We start from the raw sequence: 18,330 nt of genomic DNA on the forward strand, positions 1-18,330 counted from the left end.
GTTGTGTCCTCTGCATTCAGTATCATGCACTCCACATCCTGACATGGCTTGTATCATCCTTTAGAATTAACGGTATAACACTTGTATGTGGTACCTTGCCTCCTCAAAGTAGATTGTAAGCATCTGAACGGAACTCATGCTACCTTTTATTTCCATACACACACACACACACACACACACACACACACACACACACGTATATACTATCTGGCTCACTGTAGAACACTCAATCCTGAATTTAATGAATAAGTTAAACCTTCAAAACCAATTTTCCTCATAGCAGAAATATCTATGAAAGTACTCCTATATCAAAGAGAGGGCTATGTTTATTTTTGGGACAAAATTGGAGCCTACAGAGTTCTTTTTCTGTTAGAGACGATCTAGCCTTTTGTTGTTTTCTGGGGATTTCTTTTTGTTCATTCTCTTCTAACCTGCTAGTTGTTTGTTCTTTGGTGCCTGTAAGTCCTCTGTTTTCTTTAAAAAAGAAAGTACACAAATTTACTTCCTGTATCTTGTGGTCAGGACAATATTGGGGCTACTTATGAAGGGGATAAGAGTATTGTTATATCTACGACATTTGATAATGTGAATGTTTCAGTACTGCAGAAAGAATAGTCTCGGAAAAGTACTATCACAGCATTTAAAGATTAACACTTCCATACACTTCCATCATCTTCACAGAACAGGTAATAGTAGTTGTCCTGGGACCAGGGAAATAGAAGACTGGGAGAAGGAGAAAGCCCTACTTTTCTCTGAATACCCTTTTGTGCCTTGAATTTTATATCATGTGCTTACATTAATTATGTAAAAGATTCTGTGGGTTACCCAGGAATAATTATTATTAACTTGAGGTACATATTCTTCCATTCTTCTTCATGTATGTGTACAACAGTACACTTTATCTTTAAAAATCTTTATCCCTTGTACACTTTATCTTTAAAAAATATTTATCTAATATTCTGTGTACTTACATTGTAATGTTTTTTCTATGTCATTAAATTTTCTTCAGTAATTTTTAATTATTGTATTGTATTCCATCTTGGGTAAGACATGATTTTATTCCACCTATTGCTGACTATGAGGGTTGCAGGGTAAGAGACACAGTTTGCTATTATGTACAGTACTATAATAATTTTTTACTTTTAAGTGATCTCTACACCCAACATGGGGCTCGAACTTTCAACCCCAAGATCAAGAGTTGCATGCTCTACTGACTGAGCCAGTCAGGCACCCCTTTAGTAGGATCTTGATAGCTAAATAGTTGCCTGTGTCCCCAGTGGTTTCCTTAGTATAAATTTCTAGAACTGGAATTTTTGGTCTTTGATACATACTGTTAGATTGTTCTTCAGAAATAATGAACAGCTCTCTTCTAACAACCGTTAATGGTTCCCATTTCCCTGTTCCTTTGCCAACACAAGATCCAATTTTAAAATCTTCTAATTCTTGGCATTACTGTGAAAGCTGTAGAAAGAAAAGTCTTATCTTCTGCCCATTTTCTAGGCAGAGCGAATCCCTCTAGAACTGAAACTTGCTGGAGTCAGGAAGAAAGCTTTGAGAGACAGGGACCTGTGTTGTACCCAAGTTGCCACCAGTATTCTCCCCACCTACAGGATTGCCATGGTGACTAAATGAACAAAAAGACTAAGGAGGCCTTTTCTCTGCAACTCTTCTGCTCCTTTCTGAGTGTGGATTTGTGGCTCTGTCACCCTTTCACTGATGCCTTTTACTTTTTTGTCCCTTGTGTTTTAAGGTTGTAGGTTCCAGTTTCTGATTTTTTTTTTTTTTAAGATTTATTTATTCATGACAGGGACACCTGGGTGGCTCAGTGGTTGGGTTCATCTGCCTTAGGCCCAGGACGTGATCCTGGAGTGCCAGGATCAAATCTCACATCAGGCTCCCTGCGGCAAGCCTGCTTCTTCAAGAACTCTGCCTGTGTCGGTGCCCCTCTCTCTGTGTCTTTTATGAATAAATATTTTTTTAATTTTTTAATTTTTCTTAAACAAAACAGACTTAAAGTCAGATTTCCTGGCTAACTTAAATCTAGAGTAACAGAGACAGGCAAAATGATTGAAGCAGAGTCTTTTCCCATTGTTGAAAAGAACTAAGAAGTATATAGGAGGGTAGCCCTGGTGGCTCAGCGGTCAGCCCAGGGTGTGATCCTGGAGACCCGGGATCAAGTCCCATGTCAGGCTCCCTGCATGGAGCCTGCTTCTCCCTCTGCCTGTGTTTTTGCCTCTCTCTCTCTCTCTCTCTCTCTCTACCTCTCATGAATAAATAAATAAAATCTTTTTTTAAAAAGTATATAGGAGATAGAGAAATTCTAATTTGGTACTATTAGTATCTTTTTTTTTTTAATCCAAGAGCGATGAACTGCATTCATTAGCTCATTTCTACATTAAACATTTGCTAAGTATTTACTACATGCTAGGCATTGGGAATACAAAAATGATGAAGGAAGGATTCCTCCCATTGAGAAGGGTCCAGTGTTCCATTTCCATATACTAATGCATTAAAAGTATAAGTGAAGTAATGGGGCGATTGTCTGTTCCTGATAGTAGATGTGGATGGTGGGGACTCCTGAAGGAGTCAACAAATGTGTGTTTTGGAAAGCCCTTTACTTACCAAGTACTTTGCTTTATCAAAAACCTCATTTGAGCTGGGCCTTGAAAGATGAGAAGAATTTTCCCAGGTAGAAAGGGAAGGGAGGCAGCAGTCAAGGCAAAGACACAGAGGCATGAAATGTCCAGAAAGCACAAAGTTGTCCTATATGATGGAAAACAGGGCATATGGATGGTTTAGGGAAGAAACAAAAGATCAGTGTGTGAAAAGCCTTTTGAATGCTATGCTTGGGAATTTGGACTTTATCCTGAGGGCAGTAATGAGTGATAATTACATAGTGTCCAGAAAGTATTAATATATCTGAGCAGTGGTATGCCACTAAGGTCCTTATGGAAGAAAGAGGCATGGTAAACATGGCTTTTAAAGAACTTCCACAGTAATGCAGCTGTATTAAAAGAGATCAGAGAAGCATGTTGGGAATATAAAAGAAAAATAGGGCTAATTCCAGAAACACTTAAGAATTAGAATTTAAAAAAAAAAACTCATTAGTAAGCAATTTGGTTTTAGTCTCGCAAATGTATCTAGGCAATTACCTACAAGGGAATTTAGTTTATAAAGTAACTCCTTTGAGAAAACCCAAAGTAGGGCAGCCCCGGTGGCGCAGCGGTTTAGCGCCGCCTGCAGCCCAGGGTGTGATCTGGAGACCCTGAATCGAGTCCCACGTCTGGCTCTCTGCGTAGAGCCTGCTTCTCCCTCTGCCTGTGTCTCTGCCTTTCTCTCTCTCTCTCTGTCTCTCATGAATAAATAAATAAAATCTTAAAAAAAAAGAGAAGAAAACCCAAAGTAATCTAATTACAGTTTTCCTGTTACTGTTTTTCCTGCTTTTCTAACCTACTTAATGGCCACAGAGAGGTTAGATGTGATGGTCATGCCAGAAGTGACAGATAGAGCTTCTGAAGCTTAGTAGTTATCTGTGTGTGGTTTACTTCCAGATTTACCGAGGCAGCCCCAGGGCCAGGATTTGATCAGCAACAGAACTACCCACAAGCACCACGTGGTGGCAATGGCGCTGCTGCAGACATTGGCAGCAGGGCAGTCTCAGGGCAGCAGCAGAAGCCTTTTTGACACTGGGAATACATTTTCTGGTCATAAAAGCCTGAAAACTGTGAACTCAGTGTCGTAGGAGAAAGTAAATGGCTTGTTTTTAGTAGAGGGCAAAGTCATTTTCAAGGATCAGAAGCAATGGAGGGTGAAACAGTCTGTTTCCCTGGGGTTCACTGGCAACCACTGATGTTCCTCTACCAGTGATGAGGAAATGTGTGTTTTGGAAAGCCCTTTACTTACCAAGTACTTTGCTTTATCAAAAACCTAAGACTTAGCAAGATTTCTTCTTGAAATAAAAAAGTAAGCATCAGCAAGGCGCATAAGCAAGAAGAGCCCATCTCAGCAGTTTAGTGCCACCTTCAGCCCAGGGCGTGATCCTGGTGACCCGAGATCGAGTCCCATGTCAGGCTTCCTGCATGGAGCCTGCTTCTCCCTCTGCCTGTGTCTCTGCTTCTCTCTGTGTGTGTCTCATGAATAAATAAATTAAATAAAATAAGTTAAAACAATTTTTTAAAATTTCTATTAAAAAAAAGGCAAGAAGAGCCCATTATCTTGAATTGAAAACAATAACTATCCTTACAGGATTTCCCAGGGCTCTTTCTGCTAGATCCTTCCTTCCAACAGGTGATCTCTAGGTACTCTCTCCGCATCTAGAATGGCAACACCAGGAGGGCTCTAATCCTCAGCACTAGAACAGGCCTCACATATAATAGATGGTCAGCAAATAGTTGTTGAATGAACAAATCGATAAATCAGTGGATTAGCTCTTGGCTCTCTCTTTTTGAAACTAAATGTTTAAAGAATCCCAGAAAAGGAAGAATCCTCACCAGCCAGAAATCCAGATTAATCCAGATCTCTTATGAGTCCCACAGTACCAAATCTGTGAAACACAGCCTGTGCAAAATGTTAACAGAATCATTCTAATTTTAAATATCATGTTTGAGTACCTTGTTTTTGTGTGTGTGGTTTGGTTTTTGGTTTTTGATTTTTGGGGTTTTTTTGCTCCCTAGCTTTAAAAGAAAATAACCAGCTCTGAAAGGACAAAACAATAAAGCAAGTCTATGTGGGAGAGTTTGAGGAGTTTTTTCCCCACTCTAACATCATTCTGAAGTCATTTCATGGTCATTAATTGCAGGAATATGATTGGATTAAAAAGTGTTCAGCCAGAACTCATAATTCCATACTAGATGATTTCGATTCCCATGTTAAAATTAATTGGTGTGACATATTCTTACTCTCTGGCAAGTTGCTAAAAGAGTGTGACTTTCTTGGTGTCATTTCTTCTGTTTACAGCAGAGAGATACCATGCAAGATAACCTGATAAAGCTCCAGCAGGAAATGGCTGAACTGGAAGCTGTGTTAGAGCAGCATGAGAGCCAGCCCTCTAACAGCTCCCCTTCCCTTATAGCAGATTCTTGTTCGCCTGAGGATCTGCTGAATCCGGAACAAAGCGCATCAGAAAGAGGTTTGTAATATTGGCTTAACTCTGATATGTTAAGCAAAATTCTTCCCCTCCCTAAGCCTTTATCCTTCTAAAAAGTGTGGGCCTGGGGCACCTGGATGACTCAGTCAGTTAAGCCCCTGACTCTTGATTTTGGCTCAGGTCATGCTCTCAGGGTCCTGGGATCCAGCCCCACATCTGACTCCATGCTCAGCACAGAGTCTGCTTGTCCTCCCTTTGCTCCTCCCCCTGCTCATGCTCACAAGCACTCACATTCTCTCTCAAATAAATAAAATCTTTAAAAAGTATGGGCCTAATCCAACATTTTATGTTCTTTGCTCAGAATAAGTTTGCTGAATCATTCCATGGGTAATTTTTTTTAGAGCCTTGCTTCTGGTCCCTGTTCACAATTTACCTTACAGAGTAACCAAGACAGTCATGAAGTGTCATTGTCTGACTGAGTACCCACAATGAGGAGATGCTATGAGGAGCCCATAGGAAACTGAATGTGATGGGGAAGACTGGGAATAGGCAACCCTTCATAACAGAAAGCTTAGAGAAAACAACAGACCTTGAAACAGTCATGTCAGGTCCTGAAGCCCTATCTATCTATCTATCTATCTATCTATCTATCTATTTATTTATTTAAAGATTTATTTATTCATGAGAGACACAGAAAGAGAGAGGCAGAGACATAGGCAGAGGGAGAAGTATGCTCCTCAAAGGGAGCCCAATGGGACTCAATCCCAGATCCCAAGATCATGCCCTGAGCTGAAGGCAGATGCTCAACCACTGAGCCACCCAGGGGTCCCAACCAAAGCGCTATTTAACGTGCCTTCTGGTTTTGAGAGAAAGATGTCCTAAGTGTTAGGAATTGTACCATAAGCCACAAAGTCCAGTTATGTGGAGAGTGGGGCGCTTTATTCTGACAGAAGTCATTTTTAGTAACCAGTCAGATTGGAATTGATCAGAGCTGACTTCCTATAAGAGGGGAAGGGCACTGAGCTGAGGAATAAATGAAGGAAAGCAGGCATAAATGAAGGAAAGTGAGCTGAAGCTTTGAGTTTTTAATTGGAGAAAAACAATTCCTTCCTCCTTGGGGAAGACAGCACATTAGGCAAGTTTTAATTAATGGGGGCAGGTCCATAGACACATAGGTGAGAGGCTATGTGTAGGCCCAGGTTCCACAGGCAGGGTACAGGGGTGGGGTGGGGGCGGGGGGTGGGGACCTGCTTATGGACTGGCAGGTGTGTTGAGCCCTCCCAAAATATTCTTCACTCCTGACTCCGGACACTTACCCAGCTAACTTAGTATGAATGTTTCTTCTTCATTGCTCCCTTCCCCAGCCCCTGTGCTGGGGACCACAGGGCCTGCCTTTTTGTCTTTCTAGGAATTCAAGTCTTAATTTTCCAGAATAGTGTGGCCCTGGTCCCAGAATGTGCCCTGCAGTATTTTCGTGTTCAGGGAGAAACAGTAGCTCATGCATAAGAAGCTGGGGACTCTGTTGCTATGGCACTGGTTCAAAATGTATTTCCTTAAAATGCTTTCTTTCTAACGGTACCTTCATTTAGTTCATCTCCCAGATAATGAAGCCTAAAGTCTCATCCCCAGCACAGTTCTCTTCTTTAGGGTGCTTTCACCATCTTAGTTCTAAAAACAGATTAGACTTTCCCTGTTAATGTACAACATAGAAAATGTTATTGTCTGGCTTTAAATGTGTGTGTAAATATGCTGTCTCCTTTTTAGAGTGTTGTGTGTGCACATTAATTTTTTCCTGAAAATCTGCAGACAAACATTTCTTATGGCTTTCTTTCTTTCATTTTATTTTATTTATTTTTTTTAAATGTTCTTTTTTTTAAATTATTTTTTATTTATGATAGTCACAGAGAGAGAGAGAGAGAGAGAGGCAGAGACACAGGCAGAGGGAGAAGCAGGCTCCGTGCACCGGGAGCCTGATGTGGGACTCGATCCCGGGTCTCCAGGATCACGCCCTGGGCCAAAGGCAGGCGCCAAACCGCTGCGCCACCCAGGGATCCCTCTTTCTTTCATTTTAAAATTTCATAAATGCTGTATTTTTATGCATTATGCTTATTGTGGATTTGAAAACCTTTTTGAACACTTCTTTTGAGGGCAGCCCGGTGGCTCAGCAGTTTAGCGCCGCCTTTGGTCCAGGATGATCCTGGAGACCCGGGATCAAGTCCCACATCGGGCTCCCTGCATGGAGCCTCCAGGATCGTGCCCTGGGCCAAAGGCAGGCGCCAAACCGCTGAGCCACCCAGGGATCCCCGATTTCTTGGTTTAAAAGATAAAAGGTGTGAGGCGCCTAGATGGCTTATTAGCCCATTGCATGTCCAACTCATCATTTTGGCTCAGGGGATGATCTCATGGGTCCTGAAATCGAGACTTGAGTTGGCCTCTGTGCTCAGTTGGCATTCTGCTTTGTTTGTTTGTTTGTTTGTTTTTAAGATTTTATTTATTTATTTATGAGAGACACAGAGAGAGACACAGGCAGAGGGAGAAGCAAGCTCCATGCAGGGAGCCTTATGTGGGACTCGATCCCGGGTCTCCAGGATCACACCCTGGGCTGAAGGTGGTGCTAAACCATTGGGCCACCGGGGCTACCCACTTTAATTTATTTTCTTTTTAAAAATTTATTTATTTAGGGGATCCCTGGGTGGTTCAGTGGTTTAGCGCCTGCCTTTGGCCCAGAGCGCGATCCTGGAGTCCCGGGATCGGGTCCCGCGTCGGGCTCCCGGCATGGAGCCTGCTTCTCCCTCTGCCTGTGTCTCTGCCATTCTCTCTCTCTCTCTCTCTCTCTCTATCTCTATCTCTATGTCTATCATAAATAAATAAAATCTTTTTAAAAAATTATTTATTTGAAAAAGAGAGAGAGAAAGCACAGGAGAGGGAGAAGTGGACTCCCATTGAGCAGAGAGCCTGACATGGGGCTTGATCCCAGGACCCTGAGATCATGACCTGAGCCAAAGGCAGATGCTTAACCGACTAAGCCACCCAAGTGCCCTCTTTTTTTTTTTCTTTTTAAGATTTACTTATTTATTTTAGAGACAGAATGTGCATGGGAAGGGAAGGACAGAGGCAGAGGGAGGGAGAGAATACAAAGCCGACTGCCCAGGGATCCCTGGATGGCTCAGCAATTTAGTGCCTGCCTTCAGCCCGGGGCGTGATCCTGGGGTTCCAGGATCAAGTCCCACCTCTTTAAAAAAAAAAAGAAAAAAGTACTTTCTCCCGATTCCACAGAGAACATCTTCCATGACCTCTTACATTAGCATAACTGAAATATGTTGTACAAATTGCTCAAATGCTGCCTCTCAATAATATCCACCATAAACCACTATATATTTTTTAAAGATTTTATTTATTTATTCATGAGAGACACAGAGAAAGAGAGAAAAAGAGAGGCAGACACAAGCAGAGGGAGACGCATGCTCTATGCAGTCCTGATGTGGGGCTCGATCCCGGGACTCCAGGATCATGCCCAGGGCCGAAGGCAGGCACTAAACCGCTAAGCCACCCAGGAATCCCCACCACTGTATTTTTTATTGTAACTTTTCCCTCTCTGACTTCTCCAGCCCCACTTTACCCTGCTATTCTTTTCATAACCCTTATGAACTTATGAAAAAAAACAGGGTTTTTTTGCTTATGAAAAAAAACGGTTTTTTTTGCTTACTGTTTAGAGTTCCTCTTCACCTCCCACTAGAATGTAGATTCCATGAGGCAGAGAACTCTTAGACATAGTAGGCACTCAATAAATATTTTAATTCACATTATTAAAAACTCAGAAAACCCACCCCAGACTTAAAGAAAATTTCTGGGTATGGATTCTGAAATGTGGCTTTATCTCTGAAACAGTGTATCAATATCAGCTCAAGTTTTGTACCTTTTCCTTTCTTAAGTTGGTGAATGGAACTAAAATTCAAGCAGACTTCTTGATCTAGGAAGGGTAGTGTTGTTTACCTTCAGCTGTACTGACATTTATTTTTCTTTTTTCTTTTTTTATGTTTTTTTTTTTTTTTTAAGATTTTATTTATTTATTCATGAGAGAGAGAGAGAGAGAGAGAGAGAGGCAGGGACACAGGCAGAGGGAGAAGTGGGCTCCATGTAGAGAGCCTGATGTGGGACTCGATCCCGGGTCTCCAGGATTACACCCTGGGCTGAAGGCGGCGCTAAACCGCTGAGCCACCCGGGCTGCCCCTGACATTTTTTTTTAAATCAGCTTTTTTATTTTTGAATAATTTTAGATTTACAAAGAAGCGATGATAGTACAGAGAGTTCCTGCAGGAATTCTACCGCTTATCTAGTTTTGGTTTCCCTAGTGTCATCCTACATTACCATGGTGCTTCTCTCAGACTCAAGAAACCAACATTGGTACGTTACTAGTAATGAATGAAACTCTAGATATATATTACATATAAATATAAATATATAAATATATTATATATGTATATATAAATACATTAAGATATATTTATATATAATATATAAATATATATTAAGAAATAGTATATAGTATATATTAGTATACTATTATATACTAATATATTTTATTTATATATTTATAAATATAAGTTCATAAATAAATATAAAGTCTCTGGATAGTAGGATTATGGGTGTTTAAGATCCAATATTATTCTTTTTTTTTTTTTTTTTAAGATTTACTTAGAGGAGGCATGCGTGCACAAGTGGTGGGAAGAGGCAGAGAGCGCGGGAGAAGCAGACTCCCCACTAAGCAGGGAGCCCAGCCGCTCCACTTTGATCCTGGGATCCAAGGACCCCAGGATTATGACCTGAGCCGAAGGCAGATTCTTCACTGACTAGAGCCACCCAAGATCCCAACCCAATATTCTGAAAATGATGAGAGCTCTTTTTCTAGGGTCTTTGCATCAAATGTTCTGCCCTTAACGAAGATCTGTCCTGTGGTTTATCTAGGGGTCATTCCCAAGCCTGCATATTTTTGTGCAAATGTGTATCCTTACCCATTGTAAATTATGTGTACTTCCCTGTATAAGTAAAGGCACTTTGTTGGTTTTTTCCCTCCTGGATTACCTGTCATTCACAACGCAAACATTAGCATTTATAAGATCACAGTCCGTTACAGTGGAAGTGATTTTCAGACACATCTGAGCTTTTGAACGTACTGTCCTGCAGTACGTTCAATTCCTGGCTCCTTCCCTAGAAATTCTGAATCAGTTGGGGTGGGTGGGTTATGAAAACTGAATTTCATTTAGGTCCTATACTTCATAGTGTTTTATTTCTTAATATCTTTCCTTCTTCCCTGATGTTTTTTCCTTTGATCCCCCTCCAATATTTTGCATAATTCTTAGGCAGTAAGTTTATTAAATGTTTGCTTTAGCCCATATTCTCTACCCATGAAAAATATAACAGGTTATATTCCTCCCAGAAGAGGAGGGGTGGTTTAAGAGAAACTGTTCCAGGACTTTGGCTCTGGATCCTGCTTTATGAAATAAGGATTAAGGAAGAAGAGCAGAAAAGTTGTGCCCTGTGTTTTTTGTATACTATTGAGTTATCAAATCCAACTCAGGGTAGCTTAATTTCTTTTTGTAGCTTGAACCTTGTTGTATTGAAAAGAGCAGTGTGGCTCAGTCATTTAAGCGTCTGACTCTTGGTTTTGGCTCTGGTCATGATCTCAGGGCCCTGTAATTGAACCCTGCATCAAGCTCTGTGCTCAGCGTGGAGTCTGCTTGGGATTCTCTTCCTCTCTCTCTCTCTCTGCACCACCTCCCCACCCCTCACTTCTCACATGCACTCTCTCAAATAAAACATTAAAAAAAAAAAAAAAAAAAAACAACTCATATGCCAAATGTTTAGATGATGTAATGACTTTAATATCTGTGTTTCTGTCTGAGGTTCCTTCTCCCCCCTCCTACTCCCTGCACCCTTTCACCTTTTTTCTTTTTAACCCTTTCCAGTGGTTAATTCTTTTGGGTATGATTCCTTAGAGATTGAAGATTACTTTTATCAATTATCACCCTGTATTTGGGGTGCAATGATACATATGCAGTTGAAAGAAAAGCCTGCTGGTTCACTGTAAGACTCCTTACTTTCAGCAGTTAGGAGTTCCTGTGTTCCTAGAAACAACCAGGTCCAGAAAAGATGGACATAAAGGAAACTAGAAATAATGCATTTGAGGAATAACTCAGGAAACCAATGATTATTCCCCCCCAAGCTATCCAGTGACTTAAAAATCAGTTTAATTAATACAGCCTTTTGTTTAAATTGCCTTGATTTTATGCATTTGAGCTTTTCTAATAAAAGCTCAAAATTTTTAAAAAGTTCAAAAGAAATTATAATCATCAGTGACTTTAATGGGTAGAAGACATTTGTAATTTTAAGTGTTTGTTTTTGCTTTTTTAAGATTTTTGCCTTGGGACACCTGGGTGGCTCAGCAGTTGAGCATCTGCCTTAGGCTCAGGGCGTGATCCCAGAGTTTCGGGGATCAAGTCCCACATCCGGCTGTCTGCATGGAGCCTGCTTCTCCCTCTGCCTATGTCTCTGCCTTTTCTCTGTCTCTCATGAATAAATAATTAAAATCTTAAAAAAAAAAAAAAAGATTTCTGCCTTGAAGGCATTTCCTAGAAAGCAGTGATACAATAATACGTTTGGAGGAATTAACAAATAAAAAAGATGTACAAACATGCCAGAACTTTGCCTTGGGTCTGGTGTGTGTGTTTTCCTTTTCCTATGCCATTTCATTATCAGTACCATGGATTACTTCAAGGTTCCTTATCAGTCTGTACCTCATTTTTTTGGTGTGTGGGTTGGTTTTTTGTTTTGTTTTTTCCTTAGTCGTTGAAAATGGGAAGCAAAATTGTCACCTGTTTTTTTCTTTCTCATCCAACCACACCCCTCATTTCCCCACATGTGCAAAAAGCTCAAATCCCCATCCTCTACAGTCTTTGATGTGGAAGCAGTAGAGAATGTGCTTTGGGCTTTCCACTACTTTCTCTTCCCTGTTATCTAAGGGGATTTCAGAATAATTTATTTTGCTGCAGAGATAAAAATTCATTTCCTGTTCTTGTTTCCTTATCTTTCAGGGCACAAAAAATGTATGTTTTTTTCCAGCCTCGTCTCAGCCGAGTATCTTCATTTACTCTGTCCTAAAGTAATTCCCTTCATTGTCCTTATTATTTTTGAGTCACTTAATTTCATCTGGTGCTGCATCACTTATGTTTACAAAATTCTGTCTGATATACTTGTTTAAAAACCAATTTGATTGTCACAGGTTGCTGCTTTTAGAAAAATCAATATCCTCACCTGAATTATCATCAGGACAAAGCAGTAAAGTAGATCTCTTTGTTTTCTCATTCCATTTAACGCAGTATTAACTTCAGAGAAAAGTAGTGACTCTCCTATAAGCCAAAATCCCGAAAGCCTTTCTACTGACAAATTTCAAGTATTTCTGGATAGTTCCACCAGTAAAAATGGAGAACCAGGAATGATACGGTAAGAAGTAATAAATGTCAAATTGTGGTCTCTAAGTAACATCTTTACTTCTATTGAACTTTTATTATTAAATTTTTTTCACCATCCTTTTTCTAGTTTTTTTATAAATAGCCATTTCTAACCTTTCATTGCTCTAAGATACTTCTTTTGTTTAATTGCATATAGGTTTTCTAGATCTATACAAGGCATGAGCTATGAGATGAGAAAGTATAGTAGATCTGTCCCTTTTGAAGGTCAGGATAAAATATAGAACTGAAACCTAAATAAGCCTGGGAGCTGAGGTAGACTTCTCCAAAGTAGCCCTTGCCCTAATCGAAGTTTTTGCCTCTCTAGAAAAAGTTTGGATATTGATTTACCCCAAGAAAATTCAGAATCTCTTTCAGGAATGTCTTTGCAAATCATCATTGAGATAAGACTGTATAGCACTTCATATTTTCAAATATGAATTCAAATATGAATATAAAGTACTTTGCCTGCTTCCTCATTGGATCTTTGCAATGATATGAGGGTAAAAAGACAAGTTGGGACTGGTAATATTTGATAGTTCAGAGCAGAACCTCAGAGCCATTAGAGTCCTCCATCTCACTGCTCTAGGAAGAAAGAGGAATTCATATTATTGAGCTCCTACTTGTGTGTACATATATTTTTATTTTTTATTTATCTTTCTGAAAATAGTAATCAGTTGCTGATAGTTTAATCATACTATCTTTCAAGCCTCTTGAATATTTTTAAGGCTGGGTGCCTGGGACACCTGGGTGGCTCAGAGGTTAAGTGCCTGCCTTCAGCTCGGAGTGTGATCCTGGGGGTCCTGGGATCAATTCCCACATCAGGCTCCCTGTGTGGAGCCTGCTTCTCCCTCTGCCTGTGTCTCTGCCTCTCCCTCTCTGTCTCTCATGAATAAATAAATAAATAATCTTAAAAAAAAAAAAAAAAAGGCTGGGTGACTGACATTTTGGCTGGACAGAGTGCAAAGATCTGGTCTCCATAGGCACTAGCCCATATTTAGTTGGAATGACCTCATTGCCATGTTTTAACCAGTTGAGCTAACCAGCCATTTAATATTGAGACTAAATATTCCTAGACCTCCTCCTCTTCCCTAGTGTACCCTATTAAAGAACCTACATGTTGGGGCGCTTGGGTGGCTTAGACGATTAAGCATTTGACTCTTGGTCCTAGGGGCATGAATTCAAGTCCTACACTTGGCTCTAAGCTGGGTGTGGAGTCTACATAAAATATGTATATATTACATATAATATATATTTATATATTTGTTATATATGTATACATATGAAAAGGAAAAAGGGGGGATCCCTGGGTGGCTCAATGGTTTAGCGCCTGCCTTTGGCCTGGGGCACGATCCTGGAGTTCTGGGATCAAGTCCTGCGTCGGACTCTCTCCCTGGAGCCTGCTTCTCCCTCTGCCTGTGTCTCTGCCTGTCTCTCTGTGTCTCTCATGAATAAATAAATAAAATCTTTAAAAAAAGAAAAAAGAACTGACATATTGATGAATGTCCACTCTCTACCAGACTACCCAAGAGCAGCGATTCAGGTTTTGCTCATCTTTAATGTCTAGGGCCTACTTTTATTTCTTGACTTGTAGTAAACACCCAGTAATTGTTTAATTGACAATTATTTAATGTATTTTAATTAATTATATTATTGTATATATTGTTTATCTTATTTTGCTAAATAATCCATTATAATTGTATATTATAATTTTATTATTATTTAATTATATTAGCCATTGTTTTCATTTAAAGGATACTATAAATGCATTTGAGGATGAAGTCCTCAAATCTATTAAGTATCCTTTAAATATGTTGCTAAGTATCTTCTATGAAGCCCTAACACCTGAAAGAGTGGAGGACTGAATCACTGGCCACATGTGCTCTTCTGACAGTACTTTATAGCTGGCTTTTGTTTTAAGAATGGCTTTGGATGGGCAGCCTGGGTGGCTCAGCAGTTTTGTGGCCTTTGGCCCAGGGCGTGGTCCTCGGGGGTCCGGGATCAAGTCCCACATCGGGCTCCCTGCATGGAGTCTGCTTCTCCCTCTGCCTGTGTCTCTGCCTCTCTCTCCCTCTCTGTGTGTCTCCCGTGAATAAAAAAAAAAAAAAAAAAAAAAAAAAAGAATGGCTTTGGACATTGAAAAGGCCGGACGTAGGGATGATTCAATGAATTCTGCTAAAATTGGGTAGAACGAATGAGTATAGAAATGTCAGAATTAATCAGCTCTCTGTTTTCATGAGAGATCTGATTCTAACACATCCATTTGGACTCAAGTGGAAGAGTGTATAGAGTGAGTGAATGACAGTGGGAAATTTGGTGAAATTTGCTGACATGCTTTTTGAACAGCTGAAAAATATCCCACCTCAGCCCAGGCCTTAAGGGGAACTGTTGTATGTAGCCCTGACACATTGGGAGGCATCACAACTCCAGACTTCTAGATTTTTTCCTAGTCATTCCCCACCTCTCTTAACAGTGAGCTGTTCCACTTATGCTTTGGCTGCACAGGAAGTATGATGAGCCCTTTCATAAGCCATGATGGAGCATTTCTCCCTTCATTCTTCCAGGTCTTCCCCTTCACAGTCCCGGTCGTTAGATACTAAGTGGTATGTACACAGCTGCCCAAGGAGTCTTCAGGACACTAACTGCCCATCTCAGAAGGAGCTCACTAAGGTTGTCTGTATGGAGGAGCAACAACCAACTGAGTCAGAAGCAAGAGATCTCATGGAGCAATCTTATTTGTCAAGACCAGATCTGGGTAATGCGTCATCTGTTCTGATGGGGGAAACACTTCTGTTTGACTCTTACCTAAAGATATTTTTGGTTAATCAACTTTTCAGATGTCTAGCATGTCTAATCTGTAATGAATGCTTCTCTTATACTTAAACCCATTTTAGAAAAATAGCTTGAATATTAATCCAAATTTACATGAAAATTATTGCAGCTCTTAATCTGTCTTTATTGGTTTAACTGACAGTTTTGAGGATGGGAGAGTCTTGTGTGCTCTAAATATTTTATTTAAACTGTTAAGTAAGAATTCTAGGGCCCTAGGGGCATCTGGCTGGCTCAGTCAGTAGAGGATACAGCTCTTGATCTTGGGGTCATGAGTTCAAGCCCCACATGGGGCATAGTGACTCCAAAAAAAAAAAAGGTGAAAAACAAAGAATTCTAGAGACCTCGAATAAAGTTTTCAGCCTGTCCTTTACTGAAAAATGAGTCAGATCTCCAAAGTAAGCTCTTATTTTATGAATTAATGAATATAAATGACTATATTTTATGCCTTATAAATCACCTTAAATGAATGGTATGTTTTATGGCTTATAAATCAAAGTTTTAATCAGTAAAAAAAAGTTTTAAATTAGTCCTCAAAAACACATTATCATAAAATGTGCTCTTTGGCACCTAAATGTGGTATTTGGCCAATGTTCATTAAGGTCACCTTAGGAGAGATGCCTGAGTGGTTCAGCAGTTGGGTGTCTGCCTTTGGCACAGGCGTGATCCTGAGGCTGGGGATTGAGTTCCGCATCAGGCTCCTTGTGGGTAGCCTATTTCTCCTGCTGCCTGTGTCTCTGCCTCTGTCTGTCTGTCTCTCTGTGATAGATAGATGATAGATAGATAGATAAATAGATAGATAGATAGGAATCTCACACATTCTCTTTAGCTATGCTTACTTCCTGATAGAGTGACATTTTCTGAAGTGTTTCAGGAATGGTCATCTATTTTTAATTTGGTAATGATATCTGATAATTTATTAAATCAAAAAGACAATGATAAAATTGTGGATAAAGAAACAAAAATCTTGGGATGCCTGAGTGGCTCAGCAGTTGAGCACCTGCCTTCAGCCCAGGGCATGATCCTGGAATCCCAGGATCGAGTCCATATCATGTGTCTCTCATGAGTAAATAAATAAAATCTTAAAAAAAAAAAAAGAAACAAAAACCAATTTGAGACAAAAAACTTGTCTCATTTTTCTTTTTTTTTTTTTTTAAAGGTTTTATTTATTTATTCATGAGAGACATGGAGAGAGAGGCAGAGACATAGGCAGAGGGAGAAGCAGGCTCCACGCAGGGAGCCCAATGTGGGACTCGATCCCAGGACCGTGGGATCACACCCTGAGCCAAAGGCAGACGCTCAACTGCTGAGCCACTCAGGCATCCCTGTCTCGTTTTTCAAAATTGTTCTCCTTCTTACAAAAGTACCATGTTTTTTATGGTCGTTAAACAGTTGGAGAACATAGGTACTAAAGATTTTGAGATATTTAAAGTTATTTGTATTCCTGTTATTAGTGATAAAATGCTGCTATATTTCTTTAGTCAATTGACTTATACTTTTATTTTTAAAATAAAGAGTCATGATGAATTCTTTGGTAATTCAAGATTCATTGTCATATGGGTTAAACTTCTTCCCCTGTGCCTTTCAGAGGGAGCCCCTTACCTCGAATCTGGAATCAGCCTTTTCTCTGATGACCCTGAGTCTGATCCCTCGTCACACAGAGCCTCAGAGCTGGTTCATGTTAGCAGCATGCCAACTTCAACCTCTGCGTTGAAATTACCCCAATTTCAGGTCAAAGAATCAGGCAAGAGTACAGCTGTCCATATTGCTAGTACTGCTGGGTATAATAAGAGCGAATACAGTGTGAGCAGAGAAAAGCCAGAAGTGATGTCTTCAACAAGAGGAGTCAACAAAAGAATATCTATGGTGGCATCAGGCTTGACCCCAAAAGAATTTGTGAGTGTATTTATGTATCTCCTTAACAACTGAGACTTCTTAACATATTACAAATAGTTTTAAGTAGGTACTAGCAATGAATAACCTATTGGGAGAAATCTAGGAACCAAGAACAATTCTATGTGATTTAATTTCCGTTACTAGTTTCTGAAAATTGGGACCTAGATAAAGCTAAAGCTTTATTTTTATTTTGTATATATTTACTTTAAAAAATAAGGGCAGCCCCGGTGGCACAGCGGTTTAGCGCCACCTGCAGCCCAGGGCGTCATCCTGGAGACCCTGGGTTGAGTCCCACGTCAGGCTCTCTGTATGATGCCTGCTTCTCCCTCTGCCTGTGTCTCTGCCTCTCTCTCTCTCTGTCTCTATGAATAAATAAATAAAATATTAAAAAAATAAAAAATAACTTAAATATTAGTAGAAAGGGGGCAGCCCCAGTGGCTCAGTGGTTGAGTGCCGCCTTCGGTCCAGGGCATGATCCCGGAGTTCCAGGATCGAGTCCCACGTCAGGCTTCCTGCATGGAGCCTGCTTCTCCCTCTGCCTGTGTCTCTGCCTCTCTCTCTATGTGTGTCTTTCATAAATAAATAAGATCTTTACGAAAGGAAGGAAGGAAGGAAGGAAGGAAGGAAGGAAGGAAGGAAGGAAGGAAGGAAAAGAAGAAAGAAAGGAAGGAAGGAAAGAAAGAGAAAGAAAGAAAGAAAGAAAGAAAGAAAGAAAGAAAAGAAAGAAAGAAGAAAGAAAGAAATTTCCATTAAAATATTAAGACCATTGGAATTTTGTTTCTGCTTGGGCTAAGTGTAGATTTCAGACATCATAGAAAATTGACCTCCCTGATAATTAATCACCATTGCTATCTTTTCATAATAAAGTAATTGAATGACTATTTCTTTAGAATCATAAGACAACACATCAGCGTATCAGGTGGATGCAATAGTGGGTGCCAGTTACTGCACACTGAGAAATGACCCAGTCATTCTTAGGTATTTTTCTTAATATATCCTTCCTAGGCTAAGAAC

The 18,330-nt window shown here is 40.1% G+C and overlaps 1 protein-coding gene across 9 annotated transcripts in view; it reads left to right on the forward strand.

Annotated features, from left to right (window-relative positions):
• BRCA1 (BRCA1 DNA repair associated) overlaps positions 1-18,330 on the forward strand; it is a 67,289-nt gene that overhangs the window by 30,100 nt on the left and 18,859 nt on the right. For all 9 annotated transcript variants that reach the window (XM_072747102.1, XM_072747106.1, XM_072747099.1 and 6 more), the window contains exons 12-15: positions 4,957-5,128; positions 12,463-12,586; positions 15,156-15,346; positions 17,009-17,316. In XM_072747102.1, the coding sequence (XP_072603203.1) occupies positions 4,957-5,128; positions 12,463-12,586; positions 15,156-15,346; positions 17,009-17,316 (795 nt within the window). The remainder of the gene's footprint in view (positions 1-4,956; positions 5,129-12,462; positions 12,587-15,155; positions 15,347-17,008; positions 17,317-18,330) is intronic.

This window comes from Vulpes vulpes, chromosome 2, assembly GCF_048418805.1.
Source record: "Vulpes vulpes isolate BD-2025 chromosome 2, VulVul3, whole genome shotgun sequence".
Taxonomy (NCBI): domain Eukaryota; kingdom Metazoa; phylum Chordata; class Mammalia; order Carnivora; family Canidae; genus Vulpes; species Vulpes vulpes.